At 64.4% G+C, this 16,468-nt stretch overlaps 2 protein-coding genes across 4 annotated transcripts in view; one reads left to right on the top strand and one right to left on the bottom strand.

Moving 5' to 3' along the window:
* Window positions 1–3,527, top strand: part of OPRL1 (opioid related nociceptin receptor 1) — a 20,750-nt gene extending 17,223 nt beyond the window's left edge. For all 3 annotated transcript variants that reach the window (XM_082644297.1, XM_082644295.1, XM_082644296.1), the window contains 2 exons: window positions 1–291; window positions 398–3,527. The exon at window positions 1–291 is cut by the window's left edge and continues 65 nt beyond it. In XM_082644297.1, coding sequence (XP_082500423.1) covers window positions 1–291; window positions 398–921 — 815 coding nt within the window. In that variant the 3' untranslated portion in view covers window positions 922–3,527. The remainder of the gene's footprint in view (window positions 292–397) is intronic.
* A 2,668-nt stretch (window positions 3,528–6,195) lies between these two features.
* On the bottom strand, window positions 6,196–7,176 carry NPBWR2 (neuropeptides B and W receptor 2; the record flags this gene model as incomplete). The annotated part of the gene is given in 6 exon segments (XM_082645787.1): window positions 6,196–6,263; window positions 6,266–6,691; window positions 6,694–6,731; window positions 6,733–6,904; window positions 6,907–6,939; window positions 6,942–7,176. Coding segments are annotated over 6 exon segments (972 nt in total).
* Between the last annotated feature and the right edge of the window lie 9,292 nt (window positions 7,177–16,468).

The following is a 16,468-nucleotide window of genomic DNA, read 5'->3' as shown; positions in this document are numbered from 1 at the left end:
TGCTGCTGACACTGCCCTTCCAGGGCACAGATGTCCTCCTGGGCTTCTGGCCATTTGGGAACGCCCTGTGCAAGACAGTCATCGCCATTGACTATTACAACATGTTCACCAGCACCTTCACGCTGACTGCCATGAGTGTGGACCGCTACGTAGCCATCTGCCACCCCATCCGTGCCCTTGACGTCCGGACGTCCAGCAAGGCCCAGGCTGTCAATGTGGCCATCTGGGCCCTGGCCTCTGTTGTGGGCGTTCCTGTTGCCATCATGGGCTCGGCACAGGTTGAGGATGAAGGTCAGTGCAGGGGACCCTCCTCCCCAGTGCCACGCTCCCCTGGCTCTGGGTGGCTCTCTCCCTGCCCACCTGCCCACCCGCCCTGACCCTGCTTCTCTCCCCGCAGAGATCGAGTGTCTGGTGGAGATCCCCACCCCCCAGGACTACTGGGGCCCCGTGTTTGCCGTCTGCATCTTCCTCTTCTCCTTCATCATCCCTGTGCTCATCATCTCCGTCTGCTACAGCCTGATGATCCGGCGGCTGCGAGGCGTCCGCCTGCTCTCAGGCTCCCGCGAGAAGGACCGGAACCTGCGGCGCATCACGCGGCTGGTGCTGGTGGTGGTGGCTGTGTTCGTGGGCTGCTGGACGCCCGTCCAGGTCTTCGTGCTGGTCCAAGGGCTGGGCGTCCAGCCAGGCAGTGAGACTGTGGTGGCCGTCCTCCGTTTCTGCACGGCCCTCGGCTATGTCAACAGCTGCCTCAACCCCATCCTCTACGCTTTCCTGGACGAGAACTTCAAGGCCTGCTTCCGCAAGTTCTGCTGCGCGTCCACCCTGCGCCGGGAGACGCAGGTGTCAGACCGCGTGCGCAGCGTTGCCAAGGATGTGGCTCTTGCTCGCAAGACCTCTGAGATGGTGCCACGGCCGGCATGACTAGGCGTGGACCTGCCCATGGTGCCTGTCAGCCCGCAGAGCCCATCCACACCCAACACAGAGCTCACCCAGGTCACCGCTCTCTAGGCTGACGTGCAACTGCGCATCACCAGCTTCCACGGGCCCTGTGGCCTTGGAGGGTCTGGTGACATCATGGGACAGGTCAGAGCATTAGGGCTGCCCTCGAGGCCCTAGTCGTACTAAAGCTGCCCTCCTAGTGGAGGGCGGGGAGGGGGTGCAAGGACTCGCTGGTGAGCATGCCCGGCCAGAGCCATCCCGGCACTGCCAAGCTTCATGGACTGTTCTGGCCTCTCCCCTGCTGCATCCCGCTCCGGGTAGGCACACAGCCGGAAGCGTGACAGCGGCTGTACAGTCCTACGTGCCCCTTGTGCTGTGTGCTGTCTGCATGGAGCCTTGCAGTATCTCCTCTGGGCCGCTGGATGGGCCTGGCGCTGCCTGGAGAGTCCAGTGGGCATCCCTGGGCAGTGAGACTCGCCCTGAGAGTGAAACTCTTAGGAGGCTTCTCAGCAAGGCTGTTCCCTCCAGGACACATGAACTCCTGCGCCGCAGACATGGCCGTTCAGGTTTGCGAGGTGGCCAGGACTGCCGCAGGCCACCCTGTCGTTTGTGAAGCAGCCCCATGTGCCTGGTCTCAGCTGTGGGGTGGGGAAGGCTCTGCAGTGCTCTGTCTGGGTTGCCTGGGCCCCCCTCGGGCTGTCCCTCAAAGCCCTCCTTTCAGACTCCATCAGAGGTCAGCGGCTGTGCAGCTGTCAGGACCCTGTGTCCTGCTTGGGTCCTGGTGGCCTTGGAAGGATGCCAGCTGGGACAGGTCCTGCCCTGCACCCCCAGTGACTGAGGCCCTACTTCATTTACAAGCCTCCAGAGTTATCTGTGGGGGAAGCCTGAGCTTCCCAGTCAGAGGCGGCTTCGTATGCAGAGTTGGAAGGAGAGCTGGGGCTGGCAGACCTGCTTGAGGGAGGCTGCAAGGACCATCTGAGGCGTGGGGACCCTGCCCGCTGTGACCACCCAGAGGAGTACCCTCCCAGTCTGCAGATGGAGGCTGCAGCTCAGTGACTTGGCAAGCGTTCGCCCTGCAGACAAGCTGCTGAAACACCTGCAGTGGTAGAGCTGCCTCTACCTGCTAGCTGAGCTGCAGACCTGGCCAGGTGAGCTGAGGCACCTGGAAAGAGGAGGAGGTGCTGACTCTGGACTGGCCTCTCCTGCTCTGGGGGCCCCGGCCCTGTGGGGTCGTTCTTGGGGAGGACGGGGCTCCGTCCGTGCTGCCAGCAGCGGGAGGCTCTGAGGACCAGAGCCACTATGGCTGCAGCATTTTTGTGCCAAGGCTGAAAGACACGCATTTGCGCTGGTGTAACATGTGGCTCCATGTATCTATGCATGTGGACAGTGTGATTTCCCCTGCACGTAACCAGCCCTGAACTGTCTCCAGGGGCCGTGACGGAGGGTCAGAATAACCCCCTGCACACTGGTCAGGGCGCTCTGCTTGCAACAGGTGTTTCTGACTCTTTGCGGGGGCCAAAGTCAATTCGTGGGGTGTAAGTCGATTCGTCCTCCAACCTGCTCTGTGCTCTTCATGTGGCTCTGTGCTTGGCCGACTGTCCCACTTTGGGAAGGGGTCGACTAGTTCATGACGTCTTGGGGGCCTGTCTTCTTTGCTTCAGCACAAAGTTTCTCCCCAAACAATCAAGCACTGCACTCCCCACCCCTGTAGCCGGAAGTTCCTGTGGGTCCAGTGGGTGGGCGCTTCCCCACAGTGGGCTCTGGGTTCTCTTCACTCCCACCTCCCCCCACTCTAGCTCCTTCCTCGTTCCTTGGGGCGGATCCAAGTGAATTTGATGACAGATGGACAGAGCCGCTTCCTCTGGCAGCCCCGAGATCCTGAGATCCTCCTGGCTCTTGCGTGGGCCCGGTTCTACCCAGGCTGACTGTCGGGCAGACAACCCTGTCAGAGAGAGGGGCTTCGCAGCGGCATCCAGGGCCAGCTCGGTCGCAGTGCTTGGGCACAGGCTGAGGGGCCAATGTCCGGGTTTATATAAGTTTTAATGACAAGCAAATTGCTGTTAACACAAAAATTCAGCATCAAGGGAAAGCTTAGGGTGCCCCCTGTGACGGCCAAGAGGAAGGGCCCCTTGCCCTTTGCTGCCAGGTCTGCCAAGGTGGCCAAATGAAGCCTTCTTCCTCCCCGTCCTCTCTGCAGACACACCAAGATGAAGACAGCTACCAACATTTACATCTTTAACTTGGCCCTGGCAGACACGTTGGTGCTGCTGACACTGCCCTTCCAGGGCACAGATGTCCTCCTGGGCTTCTGGCCATTTGGGAACGACCTGTGCAAGACAGTCAGTGGCAGTTAGCATGGGGGGCGCTCAGGAGGCAGCGAGGTCCTGGCGGAGGAGGCGGCTCAGGGTGTGCTCCGGGCTGCCAACCAGGCCGACCCCACAGCGAGCGTCTGCGCTCGTCCCCGTTCAGGCAGGGCTGAGGGGCCGGCCAGCAGCCCGCGGGACCTCGGAAGCGGGACCAAGGCTGGCTCGTCCCCTCCCACCTGCACCCAGATCTCTCCTCTGTTCCCACCTCCGACCCCGCCCCCTGCCTCCAGCCCCGACCCGCCCCCACCTCCACGCCCCACCGCCCCGACCCGGCTTCCAGCCTGCATCGCCACCTCCGCCCCCTGCCCCTTTCCTCGCCCCAATCCCCGCCCCCGCCCAACCGCAACCAGCTGGGCTCGGTCAAGTCTCCCGGCTTCGCTGAGCCTTGGTTTCCCTGCCTGCGCAGAAGGGACGCCGAACCTTCCTCACGGGGTAGTGGGGGAAGGCCGGGTTGGGGGGATGTCAGCGGATCGGCTGGACCGGGGAAGCTGCGGGCTCACCTGGTGCTCTGGACTTTGCCCACCAGGGGCGCTGTGGCCCGCGGGAGGCTGCGCCCAGGGGCCGCGCCGGGTGGTGCCGGGCCGGGGTGCGGGTCACGGCGAGGGGATTTGGGGAGTGGAAGGAGAGGGCCAGTTCTCTCTGGGACCAGGAGCCCAGAGCATGGGGACACTCCCTCCCCGCTCCCCAGTCCATCTCCGGAGTCACGGTGGAGGGGGCGGCATTTTCCCCGGGGTCCACAGCTCAGTCGGGGCGGGATCCCGGTGAGGGCTCTCCTCTCCCCCCGACCTTGGCTGGCCCATGGCTCCCCCACCCTTGGCGTGTCGCGGGCCCTGCGTGAAGACCCTCCCTCCCATCGGATGTGGACCGCCTGGTTGGGCCTGCTCCTCCTCGGTCCCCACCATGGAGTTCCCAGTGCGAGACGGTGGCTCCCGTTGCTGGGCTGTGTGTGGGGCGGGGGCCACCCCAGGGAATAAAGAGTGTGGGGTCCGTTGAGGGGGCTTGGTTGGCACCTTCTGTGCTAGGGAGACGTTCTGCTGGGGACGGGGTGGGAGACCCTTGCTAGTTCCCGTGGGCTTCCGGCTGACACAGCTCCGCCCCTGCTGCTCCGCGTTCACGCCACGCGCACTCACGCCATGCGCGTTCACGCCACGCGCACTCACGCCACGCGCATTCACGCCTCGCTTCGGCCCAGCTGGGGTCTTAAGCTGGGGTGTGGGAGCCGCAGCTTCTCCTCTCGGGGGGCTCGCAGGGCGCAGGATGAACGCTGACGAGGTAATCACGGCTGCTGCTTGGAACCGAGGTGTGAGTGCAGCACAGTGAGAGCGCGGATCGGGAACAGCTAGTTCTTCGCGGGAGAGGCTGGGTGCTAGTGGCGGTTTGAGAAGTGGCCACAGCCCCTGAGTGTGCTGGGACCTGGGGACTCGCTTCTAAGGAACAGAAAGTAGCAGAATGGCTTCCCAGATAGGCCTTAAATGTATGGAGGTTTCCGCCTGGCTCTCTCTCGGATGCTGCCTTGGGGGCTCGCTGCCACCCCTGGAGGATGCCCAAGCAGCCTGTGGACGGCCCGCAGGGCCAAGAACCGAGGCCTCCGGCCAGTGGCCACGAGAGGGAGCAGCTCCTCCAGCCCCAGTGCAGCCTTCGGGTGACTGGGGCCTCAGCTGAAGGCCTGCCTGAAATGTCCTGAGAGACCCTGAGCTGGAGCCAGCTGAGAGCTGCTGGAAGGTTCCTGACCCACAAGAGTTGTGAACTAGTAAATGTTGTTCTGAGCTGCTAATTTGGGGGGAATGTTTTATACAGTAATAGCTTACTAATACCATGTGGTCAGAAAGATAACAGGACGGAGGTAGCCTCTGAGTTGTTTCAGGCTGAGGGAGGGCAGGGGAGAGGGGTGTGGGCCCGAGCTCTTCCACGTGACTGGGTGGGGGGGAGGCGGCCATGCAGCCTGGGGGCCACCTCACCCGGTGGCGAAAGGTGTGTCCTGCTTGCCAGCTGGACAGACTGGCCAGAGCCGTGTCACAAGGACTAAAACCAACCTGGGGCCCCATAAGCTTCGAAGGGTTATCGAGTGCCAGGCAGGTGACTTACGGAACGGCAAGGCTGGAGCTCCAGGCCTGGAAGCAGCTGGGAGCCATGGGACCAAGAGTGCGGAGCCTGGCCGAGGCCCACCAAAGCGGTCTTCAGGGACTTGTCCTCTGACCCCCCACCAGTGGCAGAAATGGTCTCTGAGCAGCCAGCCCCTTAGCGTTCCCACCCCACCCCCAGGCTCAGTGTGGAGCTCCTGCTGGCTGAGTCTAGGCCCCAGGGCACACCTCAGGGGGGAAGGGGTCCAGGTGCCATCCTGTCTTAAGTGACAGGTGCCCCCTCTAGAGAGTGTGGGTCCAGAGGTCCTGGCAGAAGGGCCCTGGGTCCTATAGCAGGACATGGGGGGACCACAGGCATCGGCCTGAAGGGCACAAGGGGCATGGGGCGCTCAAGGGGGCCTGAGCCCTGCTGAGGGAGCCAGGAGGGGACACGGGCACAGGCCTCCCGGTGAAGTGTCACCTGAGTTTCCGGCTGTGAGAGCGTGCTTCATGGCCTCCTTTGATGTGCGCCTTTGGCTTTTACAGCAACACCTGGCTTTGCTGCCCAGGTGTCCCCCAGGATGTCTGTTGTGCCAGGACCACCTGCCTGGGTCGGCAGGACCTGAATCCCTGCAGCTGGCCACCCAAGGGCTGTCTAGGAGGCAGAGACAGGGGTGGGTCCATGGCCACCTCTGAGGGCTCGGTGGCCAGCCTCCGTGGGTCTTTCTCTTTCTGTCTGGAGAAAATAGTGATGGGATGTGAACAAGTGGGGTGTTGCTCTAAAGGAACAGAGCTTTTCTACGGTTGCGTGGGCCATGACGGAGGGGTGCTCATGCCCCCGGGCACTGGAACGTGGTGCAGAGGCTCTTCCAGAAGCTGTGGTCCAGGAAGGCCTGGGGAAGGGGCTGAGGCGGGAGCCGGTGTAGCTGAGGCTGGTGACGACACAGGAGAGGATGAATGGCCAGGGGCGTCGGGGCAGGTCTGTGGTCAGGGCCACGACGGGGGCCAGGTGGAAGGCCGTCCAGCAGAGCAGGCCCACGGCCAGCACAGCCAGGACCTGGAGACTCGCCTTCCGCTTGGCCTTGCCCAGAGCCTCGGCTCCGGATTGGAGCCGCAGGGCCGGCAGCCTCCGCAGCAGGTCCGCGCAGAGAACATAGAGGGTGCACGTGGGCACCGCGAAGCCCAGCACCAGCGTGTAGATGCTGCTCGCCTGGAACCAGGCCCACTCAGGCCATGCGAAGCTCCGCCCGCAGCTTGTGACCGGCAGCTCGTTGCTGTAGACTCCGGCGAAGGTGAAGAAGCGCAGCATTGCGACGGTGACACCAGCCAGATGCACAGGCTGGCGATCTTAGCCCCGCGGACGGTGTGCCATGGCCAGCACCACCAGGTGGCGGTCCATGCTCACGGCGGCCAGGAAGTAGACGCTGGAGAAGCTGTTGCAGCGGTCGATGGCCAGCACCAGCTTGCAGAGCAGCTCCCCAAAGGGCCGGCGCTGCAGCACGTGCCTGGCGATGTTGGTGGGCAGCACCGGTGTGAAGGGTCGTCGGCGACGGCCGGGTTCAGGATGAACGCGGGGTCCCCGTCTTCATCTCGGGCACTCTCAGGATCACACAGGTGACGGCCGCGTTGCCCGTTAGCCCCATGGCGCGGACGGCAGCGGACGCCACTGGCGGGGACACATGGGGAGCCGGCAGCGGCTCAGGGGACCCGATGCTGTGTCTGGTGCTGTTGTCCCAAGAGAGGCCGGCGCCCGTTGTGCCTGGCCAGGGGGAGCCTCGGCTGTCCAGGCCCTCCGGCCCCGTGGCCTCCATCGTTAGGCAGGACCGATAATGGTTTGTGCCCCGGGCAGGTGGGAGGTGCTTCCAAGCTGGGAATCTGGTCAGGGGCCTCCTTGGGCTGGATTCTGAGAAAGAAACAACCAGAAACTCTGGGATCTGGCTGTCAGCTTAGAACGGTAGCTGCCTCAAGTTCTCTGGCAGAAGTTGTGGCCACTTTGCCGGGGTCAAGGATTCATGGCGTCTCTCTCCATCCACCCCTTTCCAGTGGCAAGAGAGAGCCTGGCAGAGTGCATGGGCACCTCCTCCTGGGCAGCACTTTCGGCTGGTTGGGTTCCTCCCCTGAGGCCCCCTCCTCTTGCAGAGAGCAGCTGCCAACCACCCTTCTGGGAAGGGAGGGCTTGGACCTGCCCCCCCCACCCCCAGCCCCCATCCCGGCCACACCCCAAAGCACAAGCTACATAAGTCAAGGCAGTCCCTTCGAAAATGCCCCTCCCGTCATATTCCTGGCCCCCTTCGAATCGGGAGTCCTGGAGCAGTGCCCTCCTGGTCAAGCTGCAGACCCTCTGTGTGTGGCCACCAGCACTTTTCCTCGCTGACCTGTCTGGAGACACATGGCCAGAAGTTGGTGGCCTGGGTGACATGTGGTGGCCAGCTCAGGCGGCCTCAGGGGTGGAGGGGGGAGGTGTGGCCTCCACCAATGGGCCGCCTGCCAGCGTCCCAGTCCGTCCTTAACCACCTGGGGGGCTTTTAGAACCTGCTCACTGGCAGCCTCAGAGGGAGCTGGCTTCCCGCAGAGTCTCCAGCCTCGTGGCAGCGCTGCTACGTGCCTGGAGGTGGTGGGGAGGTGGGGGGTCCCCCGGCTGACGTGGAGCCCTGGGCTGCGAGCGCTGCTGGCTGTGGGAGACCGAGGGCTGCAAGCCTTGGCCAGGGGCTCCAGCTGTCCACCAGGGCCGAGCCTTTGTCCAGTGGGCTGCCCCCAGGTGGGACCCCTACTCCCCCGGTCCCCCAAGAACCCCGTGCTTCCAAGCGGTCTCTACACACCAGCTTTTGTTTCTGGTGTGAGGTGGGGACGGGGGGCCCCGGGGCTAGAACTTTCCTCGGGATACTCACGGTCTCACGTGGGCTACACGAGCTTCACAGCTTTGGATGAGGAGATTCTCTTTGAGAAGCAGAGAGAAGGTGACCAGCTGGGCCTGGGAGGGAGGGAGCCGCCCTCTGGTCTGGGTGGGGCAAGTTCTGGACTGGTCATTGGTGCCCCAGCCTGAGACCCACCGAGGTCAGGGGTTGGGTGGTCAGCGAGTGTGAGGGGAGGCCCCTGCATCTGGGGCTGACTTTCGTGATTTGGGGGCGTTCGTGCGTGGGGAGGGGTGCTGGGTCAGGTCACAGCTCCTGGACACCAGAGACAGGACTGAGAGAGGCTCAGGCCTGGTGTATGGGCCGCCCGTTCCCCTTGACCATGTGGCCTACATGTGAGCCAGCGTGCGGGCTGGCCTGGGGGGTGAATGGCTGACCACTGCCCTGGTGCTGGGCCTGTAGGGAGTGGCCCAGGCCTCCTGTCGCTCAGCTGCTGTCCTGGGGGTGGGGCAGGGCTCACCTCTCTGGGCCTGGTTGTGGGTCTCCCGGGGGATGGGTGCTGGGGGTCCCTATTTCCTGAGTGCCTTGGGGGTGCCCAGGGATCTGTCTGCCTGCCAGCCAGCACGTGACCGACTGGTGCCCCCCTGAGCGTGGGCCTGTCTTGGGGGCTCTTCACCCTCATGCCTCTCCTGCTCTTTGCCCAGCTCAGCAGGACACCAAATGCCACCCCAAACTTGTTCCGGGCCCGGCTGCTCTAGGCAGGTCTCCCTTCAAGCCCCGGGAGGAGCAGGAGGTGCCAGAATTACAAGAAACTTCCCGGCGGTTTCCCAGCACGGCCCTGGCTTCCTCTGAGGCAAGCCATGAGTCTGGGGTCCCTGCTCACCCCACCAGTGTCTGGCAGGGCCTGGGGCTCCGAGCCCCTCTCAGCCTGATCTCTGCTCTCCTGAGTGTCTTGGGGGTTGCTGGCTCCCCAGCCGGCCCGTCACGTCTGAGGGGGCTGGGGGTGGAAGCTGAGAGGATGGGGGCCCTGGGGCAGCAGGGATTGGGGGTGCTAAGGAGGGGGCACCAGGCCTGCAGGTGTGGCGACCCCCCCAGGTGACCCTCACGCCGGCCCAGCGGTGGGGGCGCCTCAGCCTCTGCTCTGTGGCCCTCGGAGCAGCAGGGGGCTTTGTCTGCAGTGGGTTGGGCATTGTGTGCGTGTCACCCTGGGGAGATGAGTTCCATTTTCAGAAATGAATCGGCTGTTTCCAACCAGCCTGGGAGGGCTTTCAGGCTGTGGAGAGAGAGGTGGGGGCGCAGGGGAGGGGTGAGGCCTCTGCCTGGTCTCCAGGGGCTGGGGGCTGGGGGCTGGGGCCTGCGCAATGGGAGCCCGTGGGAGTCTGCGCGGTGTGAGTGTGTGAGTGTGTGTGTGTGTGTGTGTGCGCGCGCTCTGTGCAGCCGCTTGGGCGGGGTGGGGGTCGGGGGAAGCAGGTCCTGGCGGTGAGCCTCCCTCCCCACCCCTGCTCAGGGAGGAGGGAGAAGGGAGGGAGGGGGTGCAGCCGCCCTGACCCAGCCCAGTGTGGCTGGTGGGCAGGGAGACCAGAGACAGCGTCGAGTCGTGAGCGAGCTCGGTCGAGCGGCTTTCACAGCTGTGTGTAATTCACCTGGTGTGGCAACCACCTTCCACCTGCACCGATGGTCGTCACGCACACGTGCACACATCACACAGATGCACGCGGCAGACGCACGCGCTTACGCAGGCACGCGTACACGCACGCAGGCCCGGGCGGATGCGTTCGCCCCTGCGTGTGCTTTGGCCACCAGGCCCGTCCCCTCTCGCCCTCCTGCTCAGGCCTCAGAAGACAGCCCTGAAGGGTAAGTGCTGCCTCTAAGTAGGTAGGTGGGAGGCTTAGCTCACTGAGAAGAGACAGGTGATTCAGAGCGCATTTCCAGGGAAGCAGAGAGAACTCTGTTTGTAAAACTGAGAGGGCCCGTTTCAAACCGAGCCATTCGGACCCGTGGCCCTGCCACCCGGCCCCCAGCTGCCCCTCTCTCTCCTTCAGCACCAGTGGCACTGAGCCGTCCCCAGGGGCAGGTCATGGCTTGGGGTTTTTTTTTTTTTTTTTTTTTTTTTTCAGTATGCGGGCCTCTCACTGTTGTGGCCTCTCCCGTTGCGGAGCACAGGCTCCGGATGCGCAGGCCCAGCGGCCATGGCTCAGGGGCCCAGCCGCTCCGCGGCATGTGGGATCCTCCCGGACCGGGGCACGAACCCGTGTCCCCTGCATCGGCAGGTGGACTCCCAACCACTGCGCCACCAGGGAAGCCCGGCTTGGGGGTTCTTGACGGTTCCTGATCTCCCCGGGCTCAGGGCCAGTGAGAGAGGCCCGGGGAAGCCAGACTGGGGTCCCACAGGGCCTGCTGCTCAGCCAGCTCCGAAATATCCCAGCCCTGGGCCCAGAGTCATTTGTCTGCTCTGCAAGTATTTGTCTAGGAAAAGAGCAGTGAACAAAGAGGGGGAAATTCCTGCTTTCCTAGGGCCGCCCCTCTACCGGGGGAGGCGGGAAACAACATCAGGAAGCGCCAAGTGCATCGCAAGGTTTAGCCGGAGGTCAGGGGCTCTAGTGGGAAGAAAGCAGAGAGACATCTGTCCATCAACAGGGTGGTCCTGTAGAGAAGGCGATGCTCGTGCTGAAACCAAGGAGACAGGAGAGGCCTGGCAGGTGTGTGGGGGGCACGGGCCACAGGAGAGGGAGGAGCTTGGTCCGCCCTTCTAGGGACGCGGGCTCTGGGCTTCCTGAGGGTTTTGAGGAGGGAAGCGTGGGTCAGCCAGGTCCTTAGGCCAAGAGGGTCCGAGGGGTGTGGGGTGCGGGGAGCAGGGCGCCTTGGCAGGAGCCCTGGCCTGGGGGTTGGGAGGGGCGGGAAGGTTGGAGGTCAGGATGGAGTACAGAGTCCAAACCCGTCCGAGGCCTTCGGGATGTGGGGTTTTGAGGGGCAGCCTGGGCTGGAGGCTGGGTGCCCTGAGGCCCCCTGGCCTGCCCTGCCCACGCGCCCCCTCCCCATGCTGAGAGGCAGGAAGCATGGAGGAGGTGCATGGCTCCCCGGGGCACCAGCCCTTCTCAGCCTCGGTGGGTTGTTAAGCCAGTTACCAGAGGACTCCCTTCCCCTCCCCAGGAACAGGCGGAGTGGGGGTAGTAAGGCCCTGTCCCCTCCTTCCTGCCCAGACGCCAGCCACCACGGTCAGGCCTGCTGGGCCCGACGGAGGGCTTCACGGAGGCGCCCCTGCCCTGAGCGAGCTTGGGGCCTGTCTCCTGGGAGGCCTTATGCCCATGGCGTATGTGTGGACTGGTCCTCTGGTCACACAGAGCACAGGCAGGACTGGGAGGGAGTGAGCAGGTGCCTCTGTGTCTCAGGCGGGAGGGGTCACAGGCACGACTGGGCCCTCGGGCAAGCACGTGGGTGGCGGGAGTGTGCGTGCGGGGCAGCAGAGGGCTCAGAGACACACCCAGCGAGGGAGCATCCGTGAGCCTGGCTTCCGGGTCTGTCCGTGAATTCTTTTTTGTCTTTAAAATCAATCAATCAATTAATTAATTAATTTTTGGCTGTGTTGGGTCTTCGTCACTGCATGCGGGCTTTCTCTAGTTGCGGCGAGCGGGGGCTACTCTTCGTTGCGGTGCACAGGCTCTAGGTGCACTGGCTTCAGTAGTTGTGGCCCGCAGGCTTCAGTAGTTGTGGCTCACGGGCTTAGTTGCTCCGTGGCATGTGGAATCTTCCTGGGCCAGGGCTCGAACCCGTGTCCCCTGCATTGGCAGGCGGATTCTTAACCACTGTGCCACCAGGGAAGTCCCTGTCCGTGAATTCTTACTGAAGGTTGGTGGGCAGGCGAGGCTGGTTCACGCTCGAGTCAACTCCTGCGGAATCCTGAGTCAGGCAGGAGGCCAGGCCTCCCTGTGACCCTGGAGGGGGCAGTGCTTGTCCCTCCACGTGGCCTCATGGCCACGCAGCTCAGCTGCTTTCTGGACCCAGTGGGTCTGGGATGCTCCAGAGGCCAGATTCGCTGACCTTGGACCAAGCTCTCTGTCCGTGGGACGCGGAGGACAGACCAAGCTGGCAGCTGGTGGGGCCAGGGTGATGGGTCCTGCTGGCCCAGGGGCCTCTGGTCTTGCTTATTCCCTCCCCCTTCCCACCTGCCTGGCGCCAACCCCAAGCTCAGAGGGTGCAGCCTGGCCTGAGCCCGTGGCAGAAGCCGAGGACAGCACACACATGCCCCCCCTCCCCGACGTTTGCATGAACCTCCCGGTTCATTCCAGATTGTGCACGGTGGCGTCCTGCCTGCTGCCCTTAGATCCATTTGGGTTGGAGTGGGCGCTGTCCAGCCCGGTCACTGAGAGACGGGGCCTCCGCAGGGGAAGGCTGGGCTCAGGTGAGGGCCCATCACTCGCTGGGGGATCTGTGATGGGGGAGGTGGCCAGGGCAGGCCGGGAGCCCCATGCTCACATGCTTGATGCACAGGTGTGGGAACACATGTGTGTTTCAGCGTGCTCCCCCTCAGGCTGACACGTGCACATGTGGCTTGTTAACGCACCTCTGGGCCCCCTCAAGTCTGCACGGGGCAGCACCCCGCCACCCTGCTGTGTCTTGTCTGCGCGCCCAAGGCTCTCCCACAAGGCTCAGAACCCCGGGAGGGGCCTTCGCCAGGGCACTGTCCACCGCCGGGCCTTCTCCGTGGCCTCTGGGGTCCTGCTGTGGGTGACCCCTGGGGAGGCCTGGTGTCTGCAGGACTCTGAGGGCCCTGCAGGACCCGATGCTGGGAGGGCTTTGGTGGCAGGAATGCCGATCAGCATGTGGGGGTCTGTGAGGGGCCACGCCTAGGGCTGGGGAGACGGTACAGGGGGGCAGTGCTGGGGAGGGGGCAGGGCTCGGCCGGGGAGGGGGCCCAGGGAGGCGGCATCCTGGGCTCTGAGCAGGGCTGGGTGTTGGCTGCACAAGCGAATACCTGAAGGACGGGTGCCACCAGGACCAGAGGGAGGCACCCTCAGCTTGGGGACCCGGGTCTCCTAATGGTGGGGCTGCCCTGGACGCCCCCCCACCCGTTGGCCCTGTGCTCACAGGTGCTCTGCTGGTCCACGTAACAGACAGTGATGCCTCTCTGTGTGCCCGGCCCGGGATGGGGAGCCTCTGTCCAGGGCTTGTGGGAAGACCGTTTTGTTGTCACCCTGGCAGTGGTCAGGAGAGGGGGCTGGACCCAGCGGCCCAGCTGAGGACCGCGGCTCTACCCAGCCTAGAGCCTTTGGCTTGGGGTGGGGTAGGAGCTTCTGGCTGAGGGACTGAGCTGGCTGGAAGTGTGAGTGATGCCTCAGGTCTAGAAGTCCTTGGTCCTGGCCCTTTTGGTCGTGTGTCCCGTGGGACACACATCGCTCCTCTCTGCCCGACCCTCCACAGAGCCCTGGGCTGGGGTCTGGGACCACCCTGTCACCACCGCCGTGCGCTCAGCCCTGGGCTCCAGGGAGGCTCCCTTCCTCCGCACTTAGGGATGGCAGGTAGTGGGAGCTTCCAGCAGGAGAGGAAGACCTGCAGGAGCAGGTTTGCAAAGTCTGGAGCTTCCCGGGCAGGCCTCCCGCAGCTGTGGGTGTGGAGGTCGGAGGGCGGCTCTCCGGGGCCCAGGTGAGGCCTGGGGCCTGGGCGGAGCTCAGAGTTCCTGGCCTGGGACCTCAGCCCCCACCTGGCTCCAGACTGTGGGTCGCAGTGGGGAGGGAGGGACAGCCCCGCTGACCCGGTTGGCCTGGCCTGCTGGGTCCTACAACGTCTGTGGGGAGAGTCCAGCTGCATAGGCCCCGGGCACCGTTTTTTTGGTGCTGGGGGAGGGCAGAGGTTTGAATCCAGACGGCGGCTCCCCGCACCTCGCCCACCACAATGTTAGCTTCCGGTGGCATCAGCCGGCAACGCAGGGGAGGGTGGGAAGGCGGCACGCGTGCGTGGGGACGTTGCCTGTGCACACAGCTCCTTCGTGCCGTGGTGGCGGACTTGGCAGTGGTAGAGAGGAGGTCAGAGGCTGGGCTGGGCGAGGGTGTCTTGGGAGGGGCCAGCGTGGTCTGGGAGGGCCCCTGAGGGGGGATCAGGGTCAGCAGGGGCTGTGGGCACGGAGGAAGTGGTTGGCGTGTGGCGGTGTCAGCCAGGACCCAGCTGCCTGGGGGCCTCTTGCCCTGGGCAGGGCCACCTTCTTGCGCCCAGAGGCCCTGCAGGTACTTCACGGGCTTCTTCTGTATGTCCTTGCTGGACTGAGGCCCGGAGTGTGGTCGCTGTGTCCTCAGAACTGCGTCTGGAGCCCAGGACCTGGGTGTCTTTCCTTCCCAGGCCTCTTCTTGGTGCTCTAGGCACTGCTGGGTCCGGAGGAGGCTGTGGGCCCCCCACCCAGCCCTGGTGAGTCAGCAGCAGGGCCAGTTCCCACCTGCCCCTGCCCATGTGTGGGTGCTCCTGTCACCATGGCAACCCTGTCCCAACAGGTCTCATTCAGGGACATTTCCCGGTGTCCACTTTGTGTCCCCTCGAGAGCCTCTCTGCCCGTGACCCTGTGACCTCCCATGTCCCCTTTTGGGAAGGCGGGTGGCCGGCCCTCCCGGTTTACCTGTGACTGTCCACGTTTCAGCCCTGAATGTCCACATTCCAGGAACCCCCTTGGTCCTGGACAAACCACTTACCAGGGGGGGCCTGTCTGGGGAGGGGGTGGACGTGAGAGGATGCTGCCCCCCAGGGGAGGCTGCCTGGTGTGGCCAGGCCTGGGCTTGGCCAAAAGACAACCCCTGTCCCCCCATCTCCACCCAGGCCCGAGGCACCTCTGCTGATCCCCCCCTGGTCTGTCGCCTCTGGTTTAAATGCCTGCTGTGTGCCAGGCACTGGCGGAGCCCTGGCACATCTGTGCTTTCTCCATCCCACGGTGACCCAGGAGGCAGGGCCGCCCTGGCCCCACTTCACAGGCGAGAGCAGGAGGCTCTGGTGGGGGTCCCCTGGCAGGTGCCATCCTTGAGCAACAGGCAGGTGTACCTCCCGAGGGAGCTGCCGCCGCCAGCAGTGTCCACGGGCGGACGCCCAGGGGCTGGCCCCGGTGCCAACCCCCGTGGTGCTCTCAGGAGCCTGGCAGACGCTAGAGCGGCTGGAAACTCCGAGCCCCGGCTTCCTTCCCAGGGTGGAGGAGTGTGGGCTTGAGCAGAGCTGGCGCTCGTGCTGCGGAGACGGGTCTCACCTGCGGTCTGTCCACACCTCCAGGCGACGGTCGGGAGTGCAGGTCTAGAGCCAGCTCTGTGCTTGCTGTTGAGCACCCAGGTGAGGTACTCAACCCCTCTGGGCCTCCATCTCCTCACCTGTCCAATGGGGCTCATACTTTTCCCGCCTCAGAACGTGGAGAGGTTAAGTTGAGGTGATGCGGGCAAGGGCTCTGCCCCACCCACTGCCTTTGATGCTGGAAGGAGCCCCGCCCCAGTCCCACCTGCCCGTGCCTGGTCCGGGGTTTCAGCCTTGGGCTCGGGCAGCTAGATGGGGGCCTGGAGTGAACTCTGGCCTCACGTCAGCTGTCAGTGGGACAGGAGGCTGCTGCTGAGTGGTCGAGACCTGCAGGCAGAAAGAAATTCCTGGAGGAGGCATGTGAGGGGGTCACCAACCTGTGCAGGGAACGGGGGAAACCCGGCGGCCGGCCGCTCGCCCGAGGTGTGGAGCTCTGCCGTGAGGGAAGCGCCTCGAAGCCCCCCTCTTCCACGAGGCCCTCCCGGATCAGCGCTGCCTGACCACGCAGGGGTAGCCATTTTCCCCAGGGCGGGGTGGGTGGGTGGGGTCTCTCCATTTCCAGCTGGGCCGGGTTCTCATCGTGCAGCTCAACCCTGACCCCCGGTGGCCAATTCTGAGCACTGCTGCCGAGGATTTGGGACCGATGGCCTGGGGGGTGACCCAGGGGGATGTCCTGTGACCTAGCCCAGGAGCCTCACTGCCCTTCCCAAAGTCTAGCCTGGACACACCCAACGAAGGCCCCATGGTGGAACCCCAGGCTCGGTGGCAAGGCTTCATTCAACCCAGGTGTGCGCTCCTGTTGAGGGGCCTGACCCAGGGATTCAGGGACGCCCCATCTGGAGTCGGCCTTTGTCATGCTAGAGGCTGGTCTGGACGGGCCAGCCCTGAGAGGTGGCCCCTGAGCTGTGCTCCTGGGGTTCCGGAGGGATGGATGAGCATGTGGGGCCGCGGCAGAGGCTGGCACTTGGGGGCGCTGAGGCCGCTGGGCAGGCAGGGC

Source organism: Mesoplodon mirus, assembly GCF_964341445.2.
Source record: "Mesoplodon mirus genome assembly, chromosome: 15".
Classification (NCBI taxonomy): Eukaryota; Metazoa; Chordata; class Mammalia; order Artiodactyla; family Ziphiidae; genus Mesoplodon; species Mesoplodon mirus.
The sequence above is the reverse complement of the archived record's forward strand: the minus strand, read 5'-3'. Positions and strand labels throughout refer to the sequence as shown.